The following is a 17,264-nucleotide window of genomic DNA, read 5'->3' as shown; positions in this document are numbered from 1 at the left end:
GACGTGCCAGACTTGATTGGATCAACTGTGATAGCTGTGTGAGATGTGGTTCCGTGATTGTCCTTATGGAGATTCATCCTGACTCTTTCTGTTTCTACTTCCCATCCTGTAGGAGGAGGTAGAGATCAAGCGAGACACGGAGCGACAGGATGAGATCCGTGCCATGAAGCAAGCCTGGGAGGCAGCCGAGCCGGGCCGGGCAGCCAAGGCCCAGGCTGCCAGGGAGAGATTCCTCAAAGAGCATCTCATCAAGGTGGAGATGGAAGAAGATGGAGAAGAGAAGACAGACCAGGAGGCAGAAGGTAGCTAACCAATCCTGACCAATGTCAACTCTTGTTTCTTCTTTTCCCATTTTGCCCACAGCTGTATTTTTCCAGCTTAGGATGCATAGATCAAATACACTTGATTCTTAAGATGGACATGAAGGCTTACTATTGATTCTTGGATGTTTTTATGTAGCATATTTAAGTAAAAAATAAATGAGACTGCCAACGTTACAACATTGAATCATAACGATGTGTTTTATTTAGATGACATGCATCTACATGATAAATTAACAAAAAGAGGCTGTTATAAATTTTGGAATCTTTTTTTTTTACTTTTGAGGGCTGACAAGTTCATCTTTTGTACCAGGTTATACATATTCCCAAAGAATTGATGAAAACCTGAATTTGTTTTTCTTTTCTTCTTCTTTCCTTTTTTTTTAGTTGGGCCTCCTCAGACCCCAGCCTCAGAAATAGAACACCCATCCTCAGAAGCTGTTCTAACAAATGAACCTCCTCCCCCACCCCCACCTAAGGAAATCCTGCGGACGGTAGACCTCACACCTTACATCAGGTAAGAAAAACATTTACTGATACGTATACTATTTACCACACTTGTAAATTGCTGAAGACTAGATGAAGGTAACACAAATATTAAAAAATTATGTTTAACTTGAAAATGTGTTATAAATCTAAAACAGTTGTTGTCTTATTTGAAGAAATTCAGCAAATTAATTACTTTTTTTCCCAAATTTGTGGTTTTCATTAAAAAAAAAAAGATGTAGTTCTAGGCCATTATTTTTTAATCTCATTTTGAGAGAGATGCCCTTGCAGTCTGTCCTCATCTAATTCACTTCAGTTTGTCAGGTTCGTTGTAACCATGAATCTGCATTGCATGTGTTCAGCAAACAGTTCAATCCAAACTCTTTATTAACATGTCATTTTCACCACCATGCATGGCGAGGATTTAATCTAGATGATGTATGTGTTGTGCCAGGGAGTTGATTTACCTGCACAAAGTGTGCCAGGCTTCAATTACCCTCGTTCAGAGCCTCTGCACTTTTTCAAGTGTTGCGCTGGCTGGCAAGGCATGGTGGAAAATAGGTGTTGTTTATCGTCGGTGTCACCAGCACCATTTTTTTTTCATCTCAGTTTTGGCATTTGGTTTCACAACTGTCCTTATCAGATCCGGGCAGTGTATTGGTTTGTTATTTCTAATTTTTGCTTTGAACTTATAATTATCTCTGGACTTGTTTACAAATGTTTTTAATAACGTAAGGTTCTTAATATTATCAGATCTTGTGAAGCAAATATTAAGGACTTCCACATGCCTGCAGAATAGCTCATTTTGATCATTTTGTGATGCATTTGTATCACTCAGTTTGATTTGATATCCTTATGAAAACTTGTGTTACGTCTGTGGCAGCTCTGGTTTCCATCATTATTTATTTTTTTAAAAAGAACAGTACCACAGCTGTTGTAGCCTGCAGTCCATTTTCTTGGCTTATAGGCCAATTTTGAATGCGTAAACGCAATAAAAAAATCAGCTGTAATTTAAACATCTTGAAGTTTTGGGTGTGGCTGACAGTAACACGTGCATTTATTGGAAGTGGCTGCAGCAACCAATGGCCTCCATAGGTGTATGTGTTTCTGTAGGTGCTTCCATAGGTGCATGTGTTTCATTATGTGCTTCTGTTGTCATACATGTGTTTCCATAGGTGCCACCATGGGTGCTTTCATAGGTGTGTTTTTTCATAGGTGCCATCATAGGTACATTTGTTTCCACAACGGTGCTACCATACATGTATGTGCTATCACAGGTACATGTGTTTCTGTATAGGTGCTACCACAGGTACATGTGTTTCTGTATAGGCACTACCATAGGTGCATGTGTTTCCGTATAGGTGCTAACATAGGTGCATGTGTTTCTACAAGCCACCGTCAGTACATCTGGACAAATCCTAACTTGCAAGTTCTCTTATCGCTAGCATCTATCCTTTCTTTGTCTCATGGATGCATGTAGACCGGCCAATTTCACCGGCAAGCCACGCCTCAAGGACGAGGTGGAGATTGAGAGGCAGACACAGGTCAAGCAAGAGGAAGTGCGGAGATACCGCGCCTTCAGGGATGCTGTGATGGAAGCCAGAGAAGAGGATAAACGAGACAGGAATCAGACCAAAGAGAGACAGCTGCAGAAATGCATTGAGCTCCAGGTCAGTAAACATCAATAGCATTACATCGGCTCATTGTCCCCCAGCAACTTTCTTGTCTTTCTTAAAAGTTAGTGAATGATATGAGTTGCAATTTGAATTGTTCGGAAAGAAAGAGCTTTCACTGATGTGATAATCTAAATATGCATTGTTTGTCTCTCTTTCTCACCTGAACAGACTTCCTTAGATGAGCGCCGTCTTCAGATCAATGAGCCTCGGGAGGCTTTCCGTCAGAAGTTCCTGGAGGCCGAGAGGAAACGTCTGGAAGAGATTGCCGCGGCTGAGGCGGCGCTGAAAGCCGAGCAGGAGAGGAAGAGATCGCCGTCTCCGAAGGGTCGCAAAAGCCCCAAGGGCAAGAAAAGTCCTAATAAAAAGGGAGGAAAGAGTGCCAAAGGAAAGAAAAAGTAGATGTAACAGCATTCAGAGGGGAAGAAACACAGATAAACACCTGTTGACTGTTTCCTTAGTAACCCGCAAGACCTCTCTAGGACGTCTAACCTGTTCCGTCCAGTATACTTTATGTGAAGATTACAATTTGGCAAACAGTCTTTTGGAAGCCAAACAAAGTGGTTATGAAATGTTAAATATTTTAACTGGCATTCCAAAAATAATTCCAGATACAAAGTGTGTGAATTTATTCTGTTCTTTTGTCTATATATATTATATATACAGTGAACCAGTCTTGCGTATTCTTGTATGTATTTGTTTTATACAACAAAATTTGTTATTACGAAAAAGTCAGTTGGAAAGTCTGAAATTATAACTATAACTATTGAACATAGGCAAAAATGTTCTACGAATAGAAGACTCAATATCATACTGTTTGGGTTGAAATAAAAAAACCATCCCTTTGCACATGGTACAGTCCAACCACCCCAGGAAGATTTGGACTGGTCCAGTGAAGTCATGTTTCTGTATTGTTCAGTGTCCTTTCTTATTCGTGCTCAGTGTTGCATCCTGACCATGAATCCCTAATTCATGCCAGATATGTGGCATTTACATGAATCATTTCTTTACAAAGGATAAAGGTTCTACACTCTACCCGGTCAAAACCATGAGACAGCTCCAAACATTAGGAGGGTGTGGTCCACAGTACACTCAGACATTGAGAAGCTGGAAACAAATTGGTGTTTTGCTTGCCGATAAGAGTTGCCCCACCAAAATAAAGTAAGTTGGGTCTTCTTTTTCAGTGGGCAACGTATTTGTATTTATACCTGTAGATGTATTTGTCGTCACTGCCTTGAGTTTTCCGAGACTAGTGACAATATTGTGCCCCACTTACTGTGCCTCTTGGCAGAATCAATCTGCAGTATGTACATTGTAATTCAGAGAAAATGTTTGAAATGAGAATTTCATGTTTGGGAAGCTGTATTTCTGTTTCTTTCATGCCAAATGTTGTAACTCAAAAGCCCGACTGCATCCAGAATGAATTTCAGCATAACACCATTTTCACAAGGAAACGGTGTTGTTAAAAGGAGCCAAGACCAAGTCAGGGCATGAATTTTTGTTGTAAATTAACATGTAATATTGAAGAAACTGTACACAGTGTTAATTACATGCTCTTTCTATTCCGCTCCGTTTTGTATTTCCAATTTTGTTCTCACCTCTTATTTTCTCTCAAGGCAATGTTTACATTTTCTCTAATAGAGGGCCTTACGTGGAGCACCTTCACAGAGGACAGGTCTTTGTTCTTATAGTATTTTTTGTCATCTAAATTTAAATAAAAAAACATGTGCTCTGTGAGGGCGCTCCACGCAGGCCCTCTATTGTAAACAGATCAGTTTTGATCTGTTTTAAGACTCACTGGATTGTGGTTTATGTTCTTTTAGGATTGATAAGCATTAATTTATACAGCACTCAGCACTGAAAGAGTGCAGTTTCCTTTTGTAACAGTTTTAAGCAAAGCCTCTAACTTTACAGTTTCGTCTGTGTGAATAAAATAAAACTGAACAACATCGGAAATAATTAAGATTCGATCATTTCTAAACCTTTCCCCTTATCACTGTTTCCTTTCCGCCGAAATTAAGTACATCATTAATTTTTGAGAGTACAAACGTGTTTCACATGAATCTTATTTTGGGGGAAGTTGATGAGACCACACCAGCTATGTCATAGTTTTTTTGTCAAAAAACTATGCTACTTGCAACCTTTAGTAGGATATCTCCGGAGCCATGGGAGCTCACATTTTGAATAGTTGCCTCGCTCGGTTCGTTGAAGAGGTTCGACTGACTTTGTTTGCAGTCCATTTCAAAATGTCCGGCAACCTTTAATGACATTACTCAGCAGGTATGCCTTTTTAATTACAAAGTGAACGCGAATGCTCCAGAATTCAATGGACGTCCAAGGATCATCCATGTATTTTAAGAATGGGTTTATCAACCGACCGGCTAGTTTCACAACACTTTAACGGAAAATCGTGCAAACCTGTCAGTTTACAGACACTTTGTCATCCCTCTTTAAAACGATATCACCTTGCTTTCATGTTGAGGTTGCTCTGTTTTTAAAATTTGTGCCTTGTTATCAAAATTAAGTGGTCGAACCTGGGTTTTTGGAAAACTGTACAGAAAAAAAGTTAAACCTCATAGTTTTGTTTATGGTAACCAAATTATTTCTTCCTACCCGCTTCGGCTCCAACCTCGGTTGATCATCTGTCGCCTCTCGAAGCATGATGGATGACAGGAAACAATTGTGGCCGGCCTCGTGGTCGAAAGCATCACGTCTCCAACTTTCCATTAGGTGGGTTGGTCGAAATTGGCGGTTGCCGACTTGCCGACCTGCCGCCAAGGCAACACCCTGTAAACAGGAAAAAAGTACCAAAACACCCGCGCGCGCTTCTTTGCTCGCCGCTGTTGGCCAGTGTCGAAATCTGCCGCACTTTGTTTCTTGTCAGAGAAAGTAAACATCACTCAGGCAAATTAGCTGCGGCATTTGCATTAAAAACCGCTCGCAATTCGCTGACGATGCTTTTCCGCCATTGCAGGAATGCAGCATGAACGTACGTGACAGGACAAAACGGAACAAACGTTGAAAACAAACTGCCTTACCTGGCCCTAAGTTCAAAACTAACAAGCAACGACAAAAGTCAGACTCACCGCAAAAATTCCAAGTGCTTTCTCCACTTGAAGCACCGGTTGCGTAACCCAGGTACCTAATAGCGATCGGGGATGGGTCCGGTTCGGTTCTTTCCATGAAGGGAGTTTCCTCACCACGCCTGCCAACCTTGATCAAGCCGTTCCCGTTACCCCAGTCGATCCAGAAACCACGCGATTCCGTCGGGCTCAAAATGTCCGCAATCGCAACAGGCATGACCCAAGACGAACACGACGACTGACAACGTTGGACCTCAGACTTCCCAGTTTCTGCTTTTCCTATCACTAGCGAAGTCCAGAATTAAAGAAAAAATATCAATGCAAGCATTAAAGAAAGGATGGTCTTCCACTTTGGCCTACCGGGAGCCTATACCATGCCCCTCCCCGAAATGTGTTGATAGTTGATAAAAGTTGATAAGTGGGCTTTTAATAATGTACATTTTTCTAATATACAGCAAGCAAGCTTGATCTCACATTCTCATTAAGTGTTTTCCCCCTTTAATTTAGATGCAGGTTGAAACTTCTTTTTTCATAGTGACAGAACCTGCACTGACGGAGCCTGCGTAGGTTTTAAAAACCGATGGAGCAGGGTGGATGGGCCCAGTGCGCGCGTCCTTTCTTAACCTAAGGACCCTACGCGTACACGGGTATTATGTTCGTTTTTTATCGACTTCAGCAAAATATTGAACACTCTGTATTAAATGTGGTTCATATCATTAACACTCAGATAGAGGAGGTTACAAGTTAAGGATACCGGTAGTGAAATGGTTGGCATTTTAAGTTTGCCTCCTTGATAATAGACCCACCTATTTTATACATGACAGGATCCACGCCCAGTGAGGAGGGTGACAGACCAATGATGGCCTCTTTGTCAGTTTTCACTGTGAACGCCACCCGGTTTAAGCTGGTGACCTCGCGGTCGAACTCGAGGTGTGTGTGGCTTGGTTTCAGTCGTCTTTGGCAATCGTCTACATGCAGAAAGCAGAAGAGAAACTCTTGCTGCACTCCTTTGTAAAACTGCACTTTGAAAATATACTTTTCATTAATTTTTAATTCCAAGACCTAGGCCTACCGCAGTTAGGCTGCGCATCAGAGTGAAGTGATGAACATGACGTGTCGAGCTAGGTAGAGTTTTGTTTGCGCATCATGTACAAAATGTGTATTTTTATTGAAGTGTGTTTTTCCTATGGAAGTTAATGTATGATCAGTATCGTAAATATGCCCTATTTTAATTAATTAATCTTAAATTGAACAGTTTATACATTTTGATTGATGGAAATATATGGATGAAACTGATCTAAATTATTTATGATTTTAGACCAAAATTTTTTTCTCAGAATTTGAAATGTGAAAAAATGCGTCGGTTAAATGAATTTGAATAGTTGAAATAGTTCAAATCATTCTTAAAATGACCAGGGGGCTTTTGTATGAATAAGATTGGTCATTTCATGACAAAAATGAATCTTTCCGGTTGAATAAGCACAAAAATCATGCAATTTTTTATTTTAAAACAATTATTTCAAATCAAAAAGTTACATCAACTACGTCCGCAATAGAACTATAACTTTGTCCCGCGAAAATGACGCGCATAAATTAATAGATTCTTCAGTCGTCAACTTGTGTTCAACTTTGCGCAATGGCAGGTTCTCCAAAGAAAGCTGCTTCTCCGAAGCAATCCCAGTCACCGACGAGGTCTCAGTCACCGACCAAGAGGGCCAAGTCGTCTCCCAAGAAGTCCCCGAAGAAGCGTGCCAGGTCCCCCAGCAGGAAGGCCAAGCGTGCGGCTCACCCTCCCGCTAGCAAGATGGTCGTTTCTGCGATTGCTGCCATGAAAGATCGCCGTGGCTCGTCTGCTCAAGGCATCAAGAAGTACATCGCGGCCAACTTCAAGGTGGACCCGACCAAGGAGGCTCACCACATCCGTCGAGCTCTCAAGTCTGGTGTGGCCAAGGGTTCTCTACAGCAGGTCAAGGGCAACGGTGCTTCAGGTAGATTCAAGGTTGCGGCCAAGACCAAGGCGACGGCCAAGTCCAAGCAAGCTGCTAAGGCAAGGGCAGCGAAAGCAAAGGCCAGAACCGCAGCCAGAAGGGAGAAGGCCAAAGCAAAGAAAGCAGCTCAGAAGGCCAAGAAAGCAGCAGCCGCCGCCGCCAAGAAAGCCAAGGCCAAGGCAGCCAAGAAGACCAAGCAACCTGCCAAGAAGAGAGCAGCCAAGCCCAAGAAGAAGGCCGCCAAGAAATCTCCGAAAAAGGCAGCTAAGAAAGCAGCAGCCAAGCCCAAGCCAGCAAAGAGGCCAGTAGCCAAGGCCAAACCCAAGAAAGCAGCAGCCAAGAAAGGAAAGAAGGCAGCCAAGAAATAAACGTCTTGGTTACAACTCATCAAAACCAACGGCTCTTTTCAGAGCCACCACATGTATTAAAAGAGGTTCTTCTTGCTCTGTCCGGACTCTGTGCAGGCTAGGGTATAGGGGGATTAAGGAGGCCTAGTATTAAACTTAAAATGCACCTCCCAAAACAGAATTTAGGTTTAGCGTTGTGCCAAATATGAAATAGGCCCGGGCCTTAGCCCCACTTTAAAAAATAAATGAACAGAAGTTTACCTGTCGTTGTCACCGTTTCAATCTGGTACAAACACACTATAGCCACCATCATCAACATCACCGCGTGTCTCGTCTTCGCTGCACCGTGAATTGTTCCCGAACGTCGGTAGGCGCACCTGCCTCTCCGCGTCAGGTTTCTGGGTGATTTGGAGATCATTTTCCCGCCTGCCATTTTTCACACAATTCAAAAGTTGGCATCCATGGAGAACACAGCATACAGAGACTTTCCTTTCGACCCAAACACGGCAGATGTAGCAGTTGGTTACGACAGCTACGTTGTATAAATCCAACCTACTCACAATTACACGGCAAAATGATAATTTCCACTCTTCCGAGCCGCGCATGCATGATTCAGTTTGGTTAAGTGGTGCTCGCACGAGGCGATTTTCTGCTGGCGGGAGGAATTGTTTACGATCAAACCGCAGGAAAATAAATTGCCACCCCTGTACCATATAATGGACACTTCCCTTGGTCCAAGAATTCGCTGTAATAATTAATGGTTCTCCATCAATCAATGAACTCATTTTCCAATTATTGTTGTGTGAATTTATCACGAATAATTAAACCAAACCTTTGACTTTTTTAATCAATGAGAATCTAACACAAAGTGATGATCGGTGCACTTTCAAATTGTTTTATTTGACACGTTTTCATAATTAGTTCATACAAGTTGCAACCCACACACACTACATTGCAATGAACAGCTCTAATCATCAGTGGACGGTTTGGGAATATTTCCCCCAAAGGTGGTTTAAAAGCACAAAATATTTACACCAGCAGGCTTACATCATCAAACTTTAATATCTGTGGAAAACGCTTTGACAAAACATTTCCTATCTTCACATAAATAGCGCCATACACATTATTGACCACACTTTGGTTACAATACACGTATATACATTATGCAAATGGCTTGCCACAAAAAAAGCAACTTTAAATTGACTAGCGACAAAAATGGCAGAATTTTCCGTCAATAGTCCGGAAGAACTCATCTAGAAATCTGATGCATTTTTTAAAAAGTTTTCATAATCAAACTGTAACAAGTTATTTTAAATAGGCCCTCATGAATAGGCATGATCAAAACTGGAGACAGAATCTCCTTTATTCCAGTATTCTGTAAGTCACAAAGTAATACTCTTGAGAACACAGCAAATCTGTGGTGAGACGTGTGGATATTTTTCGACAACAAAGCACAGACAAACTCCAAGTGCACAAATATTCACAAAAAGGAGAATCTTGCTTGGAGGAAATATGAGGAGAAATATCATATATACCCTGATAAATCTTTCCTTGAAAGCATGGCATATTGAGTCCAAACTCTGAAACGAAAGACGGAAAGTTTCTTTGGCAACTGATTCTGGTTCAACTTAAAAAAAAACAGCAGTACTGGGATTATGTACAAACTTGAATGATTTATTGTGTACAAGAAACCTAACTTTTTGCAATTGCTATGCATGCACAATTTTCTCTGAGATAAGTAATGTGATAACTATTTGTCTGAGACAAGTTAAATAGGATGTAATCCTCTCAAGCGAGTTCATGAAAGTGTCCGACTGCCTCTCTTGGATAATGAAGAAAGGATTAAGTGCAGGAGATATCCGTTAATGTAAACAGAGTGCTTTTTCTTGACTGCTACAAGTTTACCAATATAATGAATAACTGCTGTCACAGAAAGCTAGTGACTGACAAGCAAGCTGAGGCCCCAATCTAATGGATTCATGCAGATACAGCGAGGGCGCTTTGCTTCCAAACAAGAGCCCACCATGGGAGCATTTTGTATACACTATGGATCATGTGCGTCAACACTTAAATTGTGTATCCAATAAATTTTGAATGGAGGTGAACAAACTTTTAAGAGAAATAGTGATTGAATGCCCTGTTTTGACATTGAGGTTGATCTCATTCAACGCTGAGGTTATATTTATGTTACACTAATGTACACAGTATCAGGGAACCTCTCAGTAAATACATCCAACCTCATAATGACGGGACCCTCCATACATATTACATACACATGTAAACTATGCAGCAAAACTTCTGGTTAGCTCATCAAAATGTTAACTTCCTAGCTACTGATCAGTATTTGGGAGACATTTGGGAGCCAGTCAGTGAAGCAGTTCATCGGCGGCAGAAATAAACTGTCATCACTACAACAGATTAGTTTGTTGGCCAGCAACCTAGCCAGTTGTCACCAGCCACGTGGTCAATTTGCCAGCCAGCTGGCAAGAAGACACCTAATTCCCCATTTCATCTTTCAAGCAACCAACCAGCTGGCTATCACCAGCCATCTTGCCAGCCAACCTACTATTACCAGCCATCAGTGATCAACACCCACGTCAGCAATCAGCCTGCAAACCAGCCGAAGGACACCCAAATCCTGTCATCAAGGAGCCTCGCCAATAGGCACCAGGTCCGCCTGATGCTTCTCTACCCTGTCAAGGAGCTGAGATGCCACGGGGCAGAACTCAGTGCGCCAGTAGGATCTCATAAACTCCCTGGTCTCTGCATCCCACTCAATGTCCTCTGGGGTCTCCATCGCTGTATCCTCATCTGATTACAAATAAGGAAAGGAACTTCAAACGACGAAATGAACAAGTTATCGATTGCGTCTTACAATGACACTCAGCAAAGATCCAAATTTGTCAGATTTTTACCAAGAAAATCTGCTAATTTGTCGATGAGATTTCCTGTTTCCTGTTCTCCAAAGCAGTCAACGGAACTCGTGATGTTCTCGCTGTAGTTCCACAGCGTCATGCACACCATACCAGCAAGCTGCCAATCCAATCGACCAAAGTCCACCAGAACATCGATCAATCTGCAAACGGAGAGGACAGAATTCCATGCTGAAAATTTTTGGTACCAGTCCAATTCTTTGAAATGGACGAGTAGAGTCAATTATTACATAATAGAAAGATTTAGAAGATGTGTTTTTGAGTATTAAAGGCACCTTCACCACAATTCAAACGGGCATTTTGTCATTAATCCTGGCCTACTTTTTGATTCCTCCTTCCTCTTTCAGTATGTGCCTTCTGCAGTCATCTGCCATCAGGTTGATGAGCACACCACAAGCTGTGTAGACCACTTCCCTGTTTTGGGCGTCGAGCAACGTCACCATCATTTCATCGACTGAGGGCAAAGAAATCATAAACATTCGTAATTATTCATAAGGATGAGACAGCAACATGTGATTGGCTTTGAGGGTGTCAGACAACCTATTATAATGCATTTCTGTTTTGTTTCACCTTTTTTAGAGGTTAGGTAGTCCCTGACTTCCGCTGCCCGAGAAAGGTTACCAAAGACTCTGGCTGCTTCAATCATACCCTCCATGTTGTCAGTCATTAACAACTTCAGAAGCACTGGTGGCAAGAGTGTAAGAAATACATTATTTACTTGATTGATGCAACAATCCCAATTATTACCATCACATAGCGCCCTCTACGGTAATGCACAAGGCCTATAAGCATCCCTCATCCCTCTGTCCATGATCATGGCATACTAACATCTGGAAATCTCCATCCTCCTCTCAACAATCTCGCTGCCGATGACATCGTAGAAGGACAGATTGTTGATAGTGATGACAGTGTTTAGAACAAGTTCTTCGCTTGTGCGTACGTCCTTGTAATCTGCAAAAATAGAAAAAGATGAAACTGCCAATCCTTGCAACAGAGTTGAACTTAATAAATACATAACATACAAACTGTGTATTTTTTGTATATTTTCCTTACCAAGGATCTGCATGAGCTGGTCGACGCAGTTCTCGTTGGAAGCAATCAATGGCCCGATGTCATTATTGATGGACAGGTTAGCAATGACTCGAATAATCTTAATTAATACATCCTCCATCAGGTTTGTAGAGCTGGTGTATTCACTGTTACCATTTTGAGAATTGACTGTATCCTCTTCTGGCAATTTTGACTTCTGCAGAGAAAAAACAAACAAACAATTTTTCTTTATTATTACATATGACCAACACGATCAGAAAAGGCAACTTTGGTAATAAAGGCAGCAATTTGCTAAAATTCAAGAACAAGTTAGAAACAGGCCATCTTTACAGATATATACAGGATTATGTTTTATTCTGCATGTTTCGTCGACACAAAATTCGCAAAAAAATGAAAAATAAAATGGGCACTGGACTTACCTGTAAGCTTTTGACAAAATGATGTCGCAGCACATTGAGTAACGTTTCCATGGCATTCTCGGCATTGAAGAGACAGTACCTGAAGTCATCGTTCTTGGCCGTCATGTTACCCAAAGCAAAGCTAAGCCTGACAACCATGTCTGGCTGATCCTGGTAACGACTTATCAAGGCTAGGAGAGACTGGAAAGCTGAGGGATATTCACCTACGGCCGTGCAACACTCAGGAATTACCGTCAGCTTACTGAAAAAACAAACAGAAGTTTGTCATAAAAAGTTCCAAATCATATACGGACAGACCACGAGTTGAAGACAATGTACTCTTCCTTTGACACATCTTTGTTCTTTGTGTTCTGAGAGAGTACATTATATTTAAAGGGTGAATTATAAATGGCGAATAAACTGGACATAACTCACTGGCTCAGGTGCACTGCTTATGCAGTAACATATGAGACTGCATACCCGGGCAGTAGTATTTTTCCAAAAAAGAGTAAGTAAGCTCTTTTCAAATCTTTCATAATATTCTAGACAATAAAAACAAATGAACCAATTCTTTTATCACGATTCAAGAATTCTAACTCTCTGGAGGAATCGTCTACACTGACAGTGGCGGTCTGCACAGCCAATATATTTAAAAGAAAAATGTTAATATAGTTAATATATTTAAAAGAAAAATCACTGTGTGCTTTTCAACTGAATAATCTAGAAACCTGAATATTCTGGCAATGTGCATCGTGATGTCAGCATCGCTGGGGTATAGTTCCATGGAACGGCAAATCTCTGAAATGGTGTGGTGCGACATAAACAGTGTCTGATGGTCTTTGTGATTGAGGAAGTTACGCAGGGTGGAGAGCAGCTGCAACATGATACCGGCTGAACCTTTGGCCAACTTGCCACCTTGGGAATTCTATCAAATGGAAACAAAACTGTAAGTTTGCTTCTGCAAAATAAGAGAATAGTTTTAGAAGAATTCAAAGTATTTTCGTATTCATTATGATTCTGATTTTCAATTTACGCTTTCTGAATATTTATCTTTACAAATTCCTATGAAATTCATTTGAAATTCCATAAAACGTCTAACTTACCACTTCATTGACAGAGGCCATTATCCTGACGACATGCCGAAAAGTTCCAAGCTTGACAAACTGTTCCAATATCTGGCTGTGGTTTTGGGTCAGGAAACGAATGGAACCAACCAAGTATACCAACAGCTCATGGGAGTGAGTACGGAAGTCAAGATCCTGAAGAAGAACCATGATTAAATCTGCACAGAAACAAATGAGTTGGAAATTGGAGACAGTGCTAAGCAAGAATTTTCATATCTCAATTAAAATGACCTTTTGTGATGTAGGTAATTTGCAACAGCTATTAGCTTTGGTATTTGGCTGGAGTTTTCTGCACTTACCCAAAATATTATCTTCTAGGAAGAGTAGATCATTGTTGTTGTCTTTGCTGACTTTCAGGATTAACTTGCTCAGCATATTCAAGTTATTTCCACTCACACCCAGCTGAAAAGAAACAGAAAATAATCCAAGTAGGAATTGCAAATAGAAATTGCAAGCAAATTATTCAACAATAATTGAAGCAAATTACTAATTTTTGATAAAGAGTTGTGAGTACTCACAGCCATCATCAGTCTTGCAGCCTGAAGTTGCACCCTAGGATTGCTGACGTCGATCAGCTTAAATATCGCCCGCAGCGCCGTACGCCGTCGCTTGTAGGCTTTGCCAAGCATAGAACCCTCATCTAAGACATTATAAAGAGCCTTGCAGGATGCACATAACCTCGCCTCCTCTGATTCTTGGACGAATCCTGGATTTTTATACAAGTGTACCACAAGCAAACGATGACAATGGCAAATGTGATGGAGTTTCAAAAACCTGCGAGCAAATGAGGGCTCTTTTGTCGTAAACAAAAACTCATCAACACAAATGCCTCTAGAAAGAAAAAGATCAGACTACACCTGTCAAAATGTGTCCCTGGCATTCATTTCTCTGAATTTGTTCACAACTGTCCAGAAAAACAGTCACAAGGTCAAGACTTGATCTGATTTCATCTAAACAACAAAAGCAAAATGATTTCTGAACTACCTGTATGCTCAGGTACAAGTCTTTCCAGCACAGGGTTGACCTTTGTGTTCCAATAGAGGGCCTCCTCCGCTGTTTCCTCTTCACGGCTGCTACCTCCTGACCGACTGCCACTGGATGCGCGGTCGCTGACGTAGCCACTCTCTGCCCTCGATGAACCACTGCTCTTGACGCGCTCTCTAAAGAAACCAATACAAGAATTAAACCAAGAAAAAAGCAATGTTTTCATAGTTGAGATGTAACTGATTATGGAGAATGTCTCCTCAGTGTTGTTAGTATTAATTGTCATTAATATTTAACTACAAATACCAGTTGGGTGAGTCATAGCTTTATAATGGAATGCCAAATTATAACAAATTACACAGTAGGTAATTGAAACTGATACCTCTTTCCGAATTCATCAAAAATATATTTGCAGCCCTGTGCCCAGTTTCTACTAACGTTGTAAGAATCTGGATTCTAAGATTACATAACTTGAGTGACATCTTCTACCTTTCTTTTCTGTGTACTGGTACGCTGTCGGCTGATTTGACTCGGGGTATGCCTTCCTCAAGCGGAGGTCGAGTCCTCTCTTTGGGCCCGCTATGGACCCTTCGCTGGAGCTGATCATCAGTGGGCGGGGTCGGGGACGGAAGAGGGTTGGACAATCTTCTCTCTAGAGGCTGGGGTAGGATTTGGACTGGTAGGAAAGATAGCATTCAAGAAGTAATGGCAGATACTGAGGTTGGTAATGTTGGACCTAACTGAGCTAGACTTAATTTCTTAACTCTGTTCTTGGAAAGAAGAGAACCAACGCTTACTGCACAGGTGAATTCCACTGGATAAAAATTTGGCTTTCTCTTCCTCTACTCACCGGAACTTCCATCTTTACTCAGAGCGCTCTTCAACTTGTGTGTCCGTCGCTTGCCAGACATGGGGCGGGATGGGTCTAGAGGAGGGGGTTTGGGAGGCTTGGCCAGTTGAGGAAGACTCTCCCCACTGGAAGACGGTGATACTGGGCTCAGGGACTGGCTTGGACTCTTTGGGATAAAGGTGATGGTTCTTTTAAGAAAGAGCAATGGTCGACTTCTGAGCCTCCAGACTCTAAAACTTCAAAGGACTCAGAAATGGTGTGAGATGTGCCAACTAGCAAGCTGTGTTAACTTAGACATTTTGAAATTTAAAAACTGAAATTTGTCCTTTTTTTCTCCTCCATCACTGGAGTAAAACAGGTGTTTTCACATAACTCCAGTTACAAATCAGATGATTTCTCATTCCTGGACCACACATTTCAGTATGTAAATTTTGACATACATGGATCTTTCAGTGACTTGACTTACGTGATCCAAGGGAGTGAGCCTGGTATTTGACTTTGGTCTGATGTCACTGCCATCAAAATGACGGGCACCCAAGCTGCAAGAAATACATCACAAGTTTGCAAAATGTACTTCAGACTTGTATCACAAATACATTTATCACTCAATATACTACACCCTGAGGTAGGCTGAAGCTTTAGTTTTCTTGTACAATTTCATCATTTTTTATCACCACAACTAACAAACTGATTGGCATCTTCAGCAAAAGAAAAATTTGGAGAGTCAGGCTGACAGGGTAGCGTTTTCTTTACTTTCCACTTCTGTGACCCAGGTTCAAATCGAACCCAAGGCAACACATCAGTGTACGCTAATTTGGTCTCACCTAAAAGCAGATGGTGGTCTGTCACTTGGGCTCTTTGATGGGCTACCACCGAACAGCGTTCTCTTGTCGTCCTGGGGTGTGAACGGTCGCTTTGTGCAAACCGTTCGCAGGGATGACCTGGCCTCCTTGATGATATCTGAGCTGGTCTCGACATTGGCAGGTTTCTCATAGAAAGGCTTCAACTCCTTCAGTTGCCTCCGGCTCTGTGGAGGCTTGTTGACTTGGGCCATCCTGGAACATGTTGATTAAAAATGTAAAATATCTGGAACAATAATTCAATAGTCTTACCATGAAACAAATAAAAATCATTCACAATAGACAGGGATTATGATTACGATGATGCAGAATGAACCACTGTAAACGGGGGACTGACAAGTGGCCCAAAATCACAAATCATGAAAATGTTGACACTAAAAAATGAAATCAACATGTCAAAAACATACCCAATATCAAGGGCTAGCGGCTCTGTAAATGAACATGACACTCAAAGCAGTACAATCAGTGTGTATTTACAGGATTAAGAAACCACATCAAACATGTCCCATTACTTAGCCTAGGAAAGAGTCGAGTTCCATATACAGGGATATGGATGCCACTTTGACACCCTGTGCACAAACCGCATGGGACTGGTATAAAAAATTTTGTTTTTTAAGTAAACGACTTGGTATTTTTCGTACTAAATTGAACTTTTCTGGACATGTTTTTGCTTTCTGACGGCTAATAGGTCACGGTAGGGAATAATGACTGGTGTCCGTACATGTAACTTTTACCCAAATAAGAGTTACGATATGCACCACTAAACATGTTGAACATAATGATGAAGGTCCCGCTTACGACGGCAACTTTACACATAAAATTTGCGCCATACATACCTCCGTCTCGCACCTTTTAACACCTACAACAGTTAAAAAAATCTTGTAGACTTCTTTGAAATAGAGCAAAATGAAATCAGACAATAAGATCTGCGTCATTTATTTAATTTATTTTTGACCACTAACCTTAAAAATCTTGTAAGAGAAATCGTAAGCGTTCATAGCTACGAACAGCGCCCTCTTTGGGAGAAAATGCAATTAATCTTTTGGCTGTTATTTTACCAGTGGGGCAAATTTCTAGCGTCTATAAATAATGTAGAACAGCAGGTTTACCTTCTAATGAGCATATTTTGGAATTATTTTTGGATGTCAAGAATTGAAACCAAACAGGT

The 17,264-nt window shown here is 41.2% G+C and overlaps 3 protein-coding genes across 26 annotated transcripts in view; 2 read left to right on the top strand and 1 right to left on the bottom strand.

Annotated features, from left to right (window-relative positions):
- Positions 1–4,428, top strand: part of adgb (androglobin) — a 67,230-nt gene extending 62,802 nt beyond the window's left edge. For all 23 annotated transcript variants that reach the window (XM_087146323.1, XM_087146324.1, XM_087146327.1 and 20 more), the window contains 4 exons: positions 113–302; positions 708–837; positions 2,287–2,476; positions 2,651–4,428. In XM_087146323.1, the coding sequence (XP_087002449.1) occupies positions 113–302; positions 708–837; positions 2,287–2,476; positions 2,651–2,881 (741 nt within the window). In that variant the 3' untranslated portion in view covers positions 2,882–4,428. The remainder of the gene's footprint in view (positions 1–112; positions 303–707; positions 838–2,286; positions 2,477–2,650) is intronic.
- On the bottom strand, positions 503–17,150 carry armc2 (armadillo repeat containing 2). 2 transcript variants are annotated; one of them, XM_022226058.2, is made up of 21 exons: positions 17,059–17,150; positions 16,061–16,291; positions 15,703–15,775; positions 15,237–15,402; positions 14,876–15,062; positions 14,387–14,562; positions 13,921–14,108; positions 13,702–13,804; positions 13,382–13,560; positions 13,007–13,203; positions 12,300–12,540; positions 11,884–12,076; positions 11,659–11,781; positions 11,401–11,514; positions 11,152–11,284; positions 10,813–10,973; positions 8,159–10,708; positions 6,369–6,530; positions 5,093–5,847; positions 2,643–2,837; positions 503–2,393 (listed from the first exon to the last, which is right to left on the bottom strand). In XM_022226058.2, exons 2-17 carry the CDS (start codon positions 16,288–16,290, stop codon positions 10,542–10,544), a joined length of 2,631 nt encoding a protein of 876 aa, XP_022081750.2. In that variant the 5' UTR covers position 16,291; positions 17,059–17,150; the 3' UTR covers positions 503–2,393; positions 2,643–2,837; positions 5,093–5,847; positions 6,369–6,530; positions 8,159–10,541. The 2 variants fall into 2 exon arrangements, with proteins under 2 accessions (XP_022081750.2, XP_022081751.2); XM_022226059.2 differs by having other exon boundaries at positions 16,933–17,072.
- On the top strand, positions 6,527–7,968 carry LOC147796569 (histone H1, gonadal-like). The gene has a single exon (XM_087146338.1). It carries the CDS (start codon positions 7,199–7,201, stop codon positions 7,916–7,918), a length of 720 nt encoding a protein of 239 aa, XP_087002464.1. The 5' UTR covers positions 6,527–7,198; the 3' UTR covers positions 7,919–7,968.
- Positions 17,151–17,264: the final 114 nt, after the last annotated feature.

The sequence above is a fragment of the Acanthaster planci genome, linkage group LG15 (assembly GCF_054643075.1).
Source record: "Acanthaster planci isolate LZ-2023a linkage group LG15, COTS_SCS, whole genome shotgun sequence".
Classification (NCBI taxonomy): domain Eukaryota; kingdom Metazoa; phylum Echinodermata; class Asteroidea; order Valvatida; family Acanthasteridae; genus Acanthaster; species Acanthaster planci.
The sequence above is the reverse complement of the archived record's forward strand: the minus strand, read 5'-3'. Positions and strand labels throughout refer to the sequence as shown.

Bases quoted from the DNA above. Each gene is read 5' to 3' on its own strand.
- armc2 (XM_022226058.2), bottom strand. From the start codon at position 16,290: ATGGCCCAAGTCAACAAGCCTCCACAGAGCCGGAGGCAACTGAAGGAG. The intron at 13,204-13,381 runs GTAAGTTAGACG...TCCATTTGATAG, and splicing joins TGGCCTCTGTCAATGAAGTG to AATTCCCAAGGTGGCAAGTT. The intron at 12,541-13,006 runs GTTTCTAGATTA...TTGTTTTTTCAG, and splicing joins CACATTGCCAGAATATTCAG to TAAGCTGACGGTAATTCCTG.
- LOC147796569 (XM_087146338.1), top strand. From the start codon at position 7,199: ATGGCAGGTTCTCCAAAGAAAGCTGCTTCTCCGAAGCAATCCCAGTCA.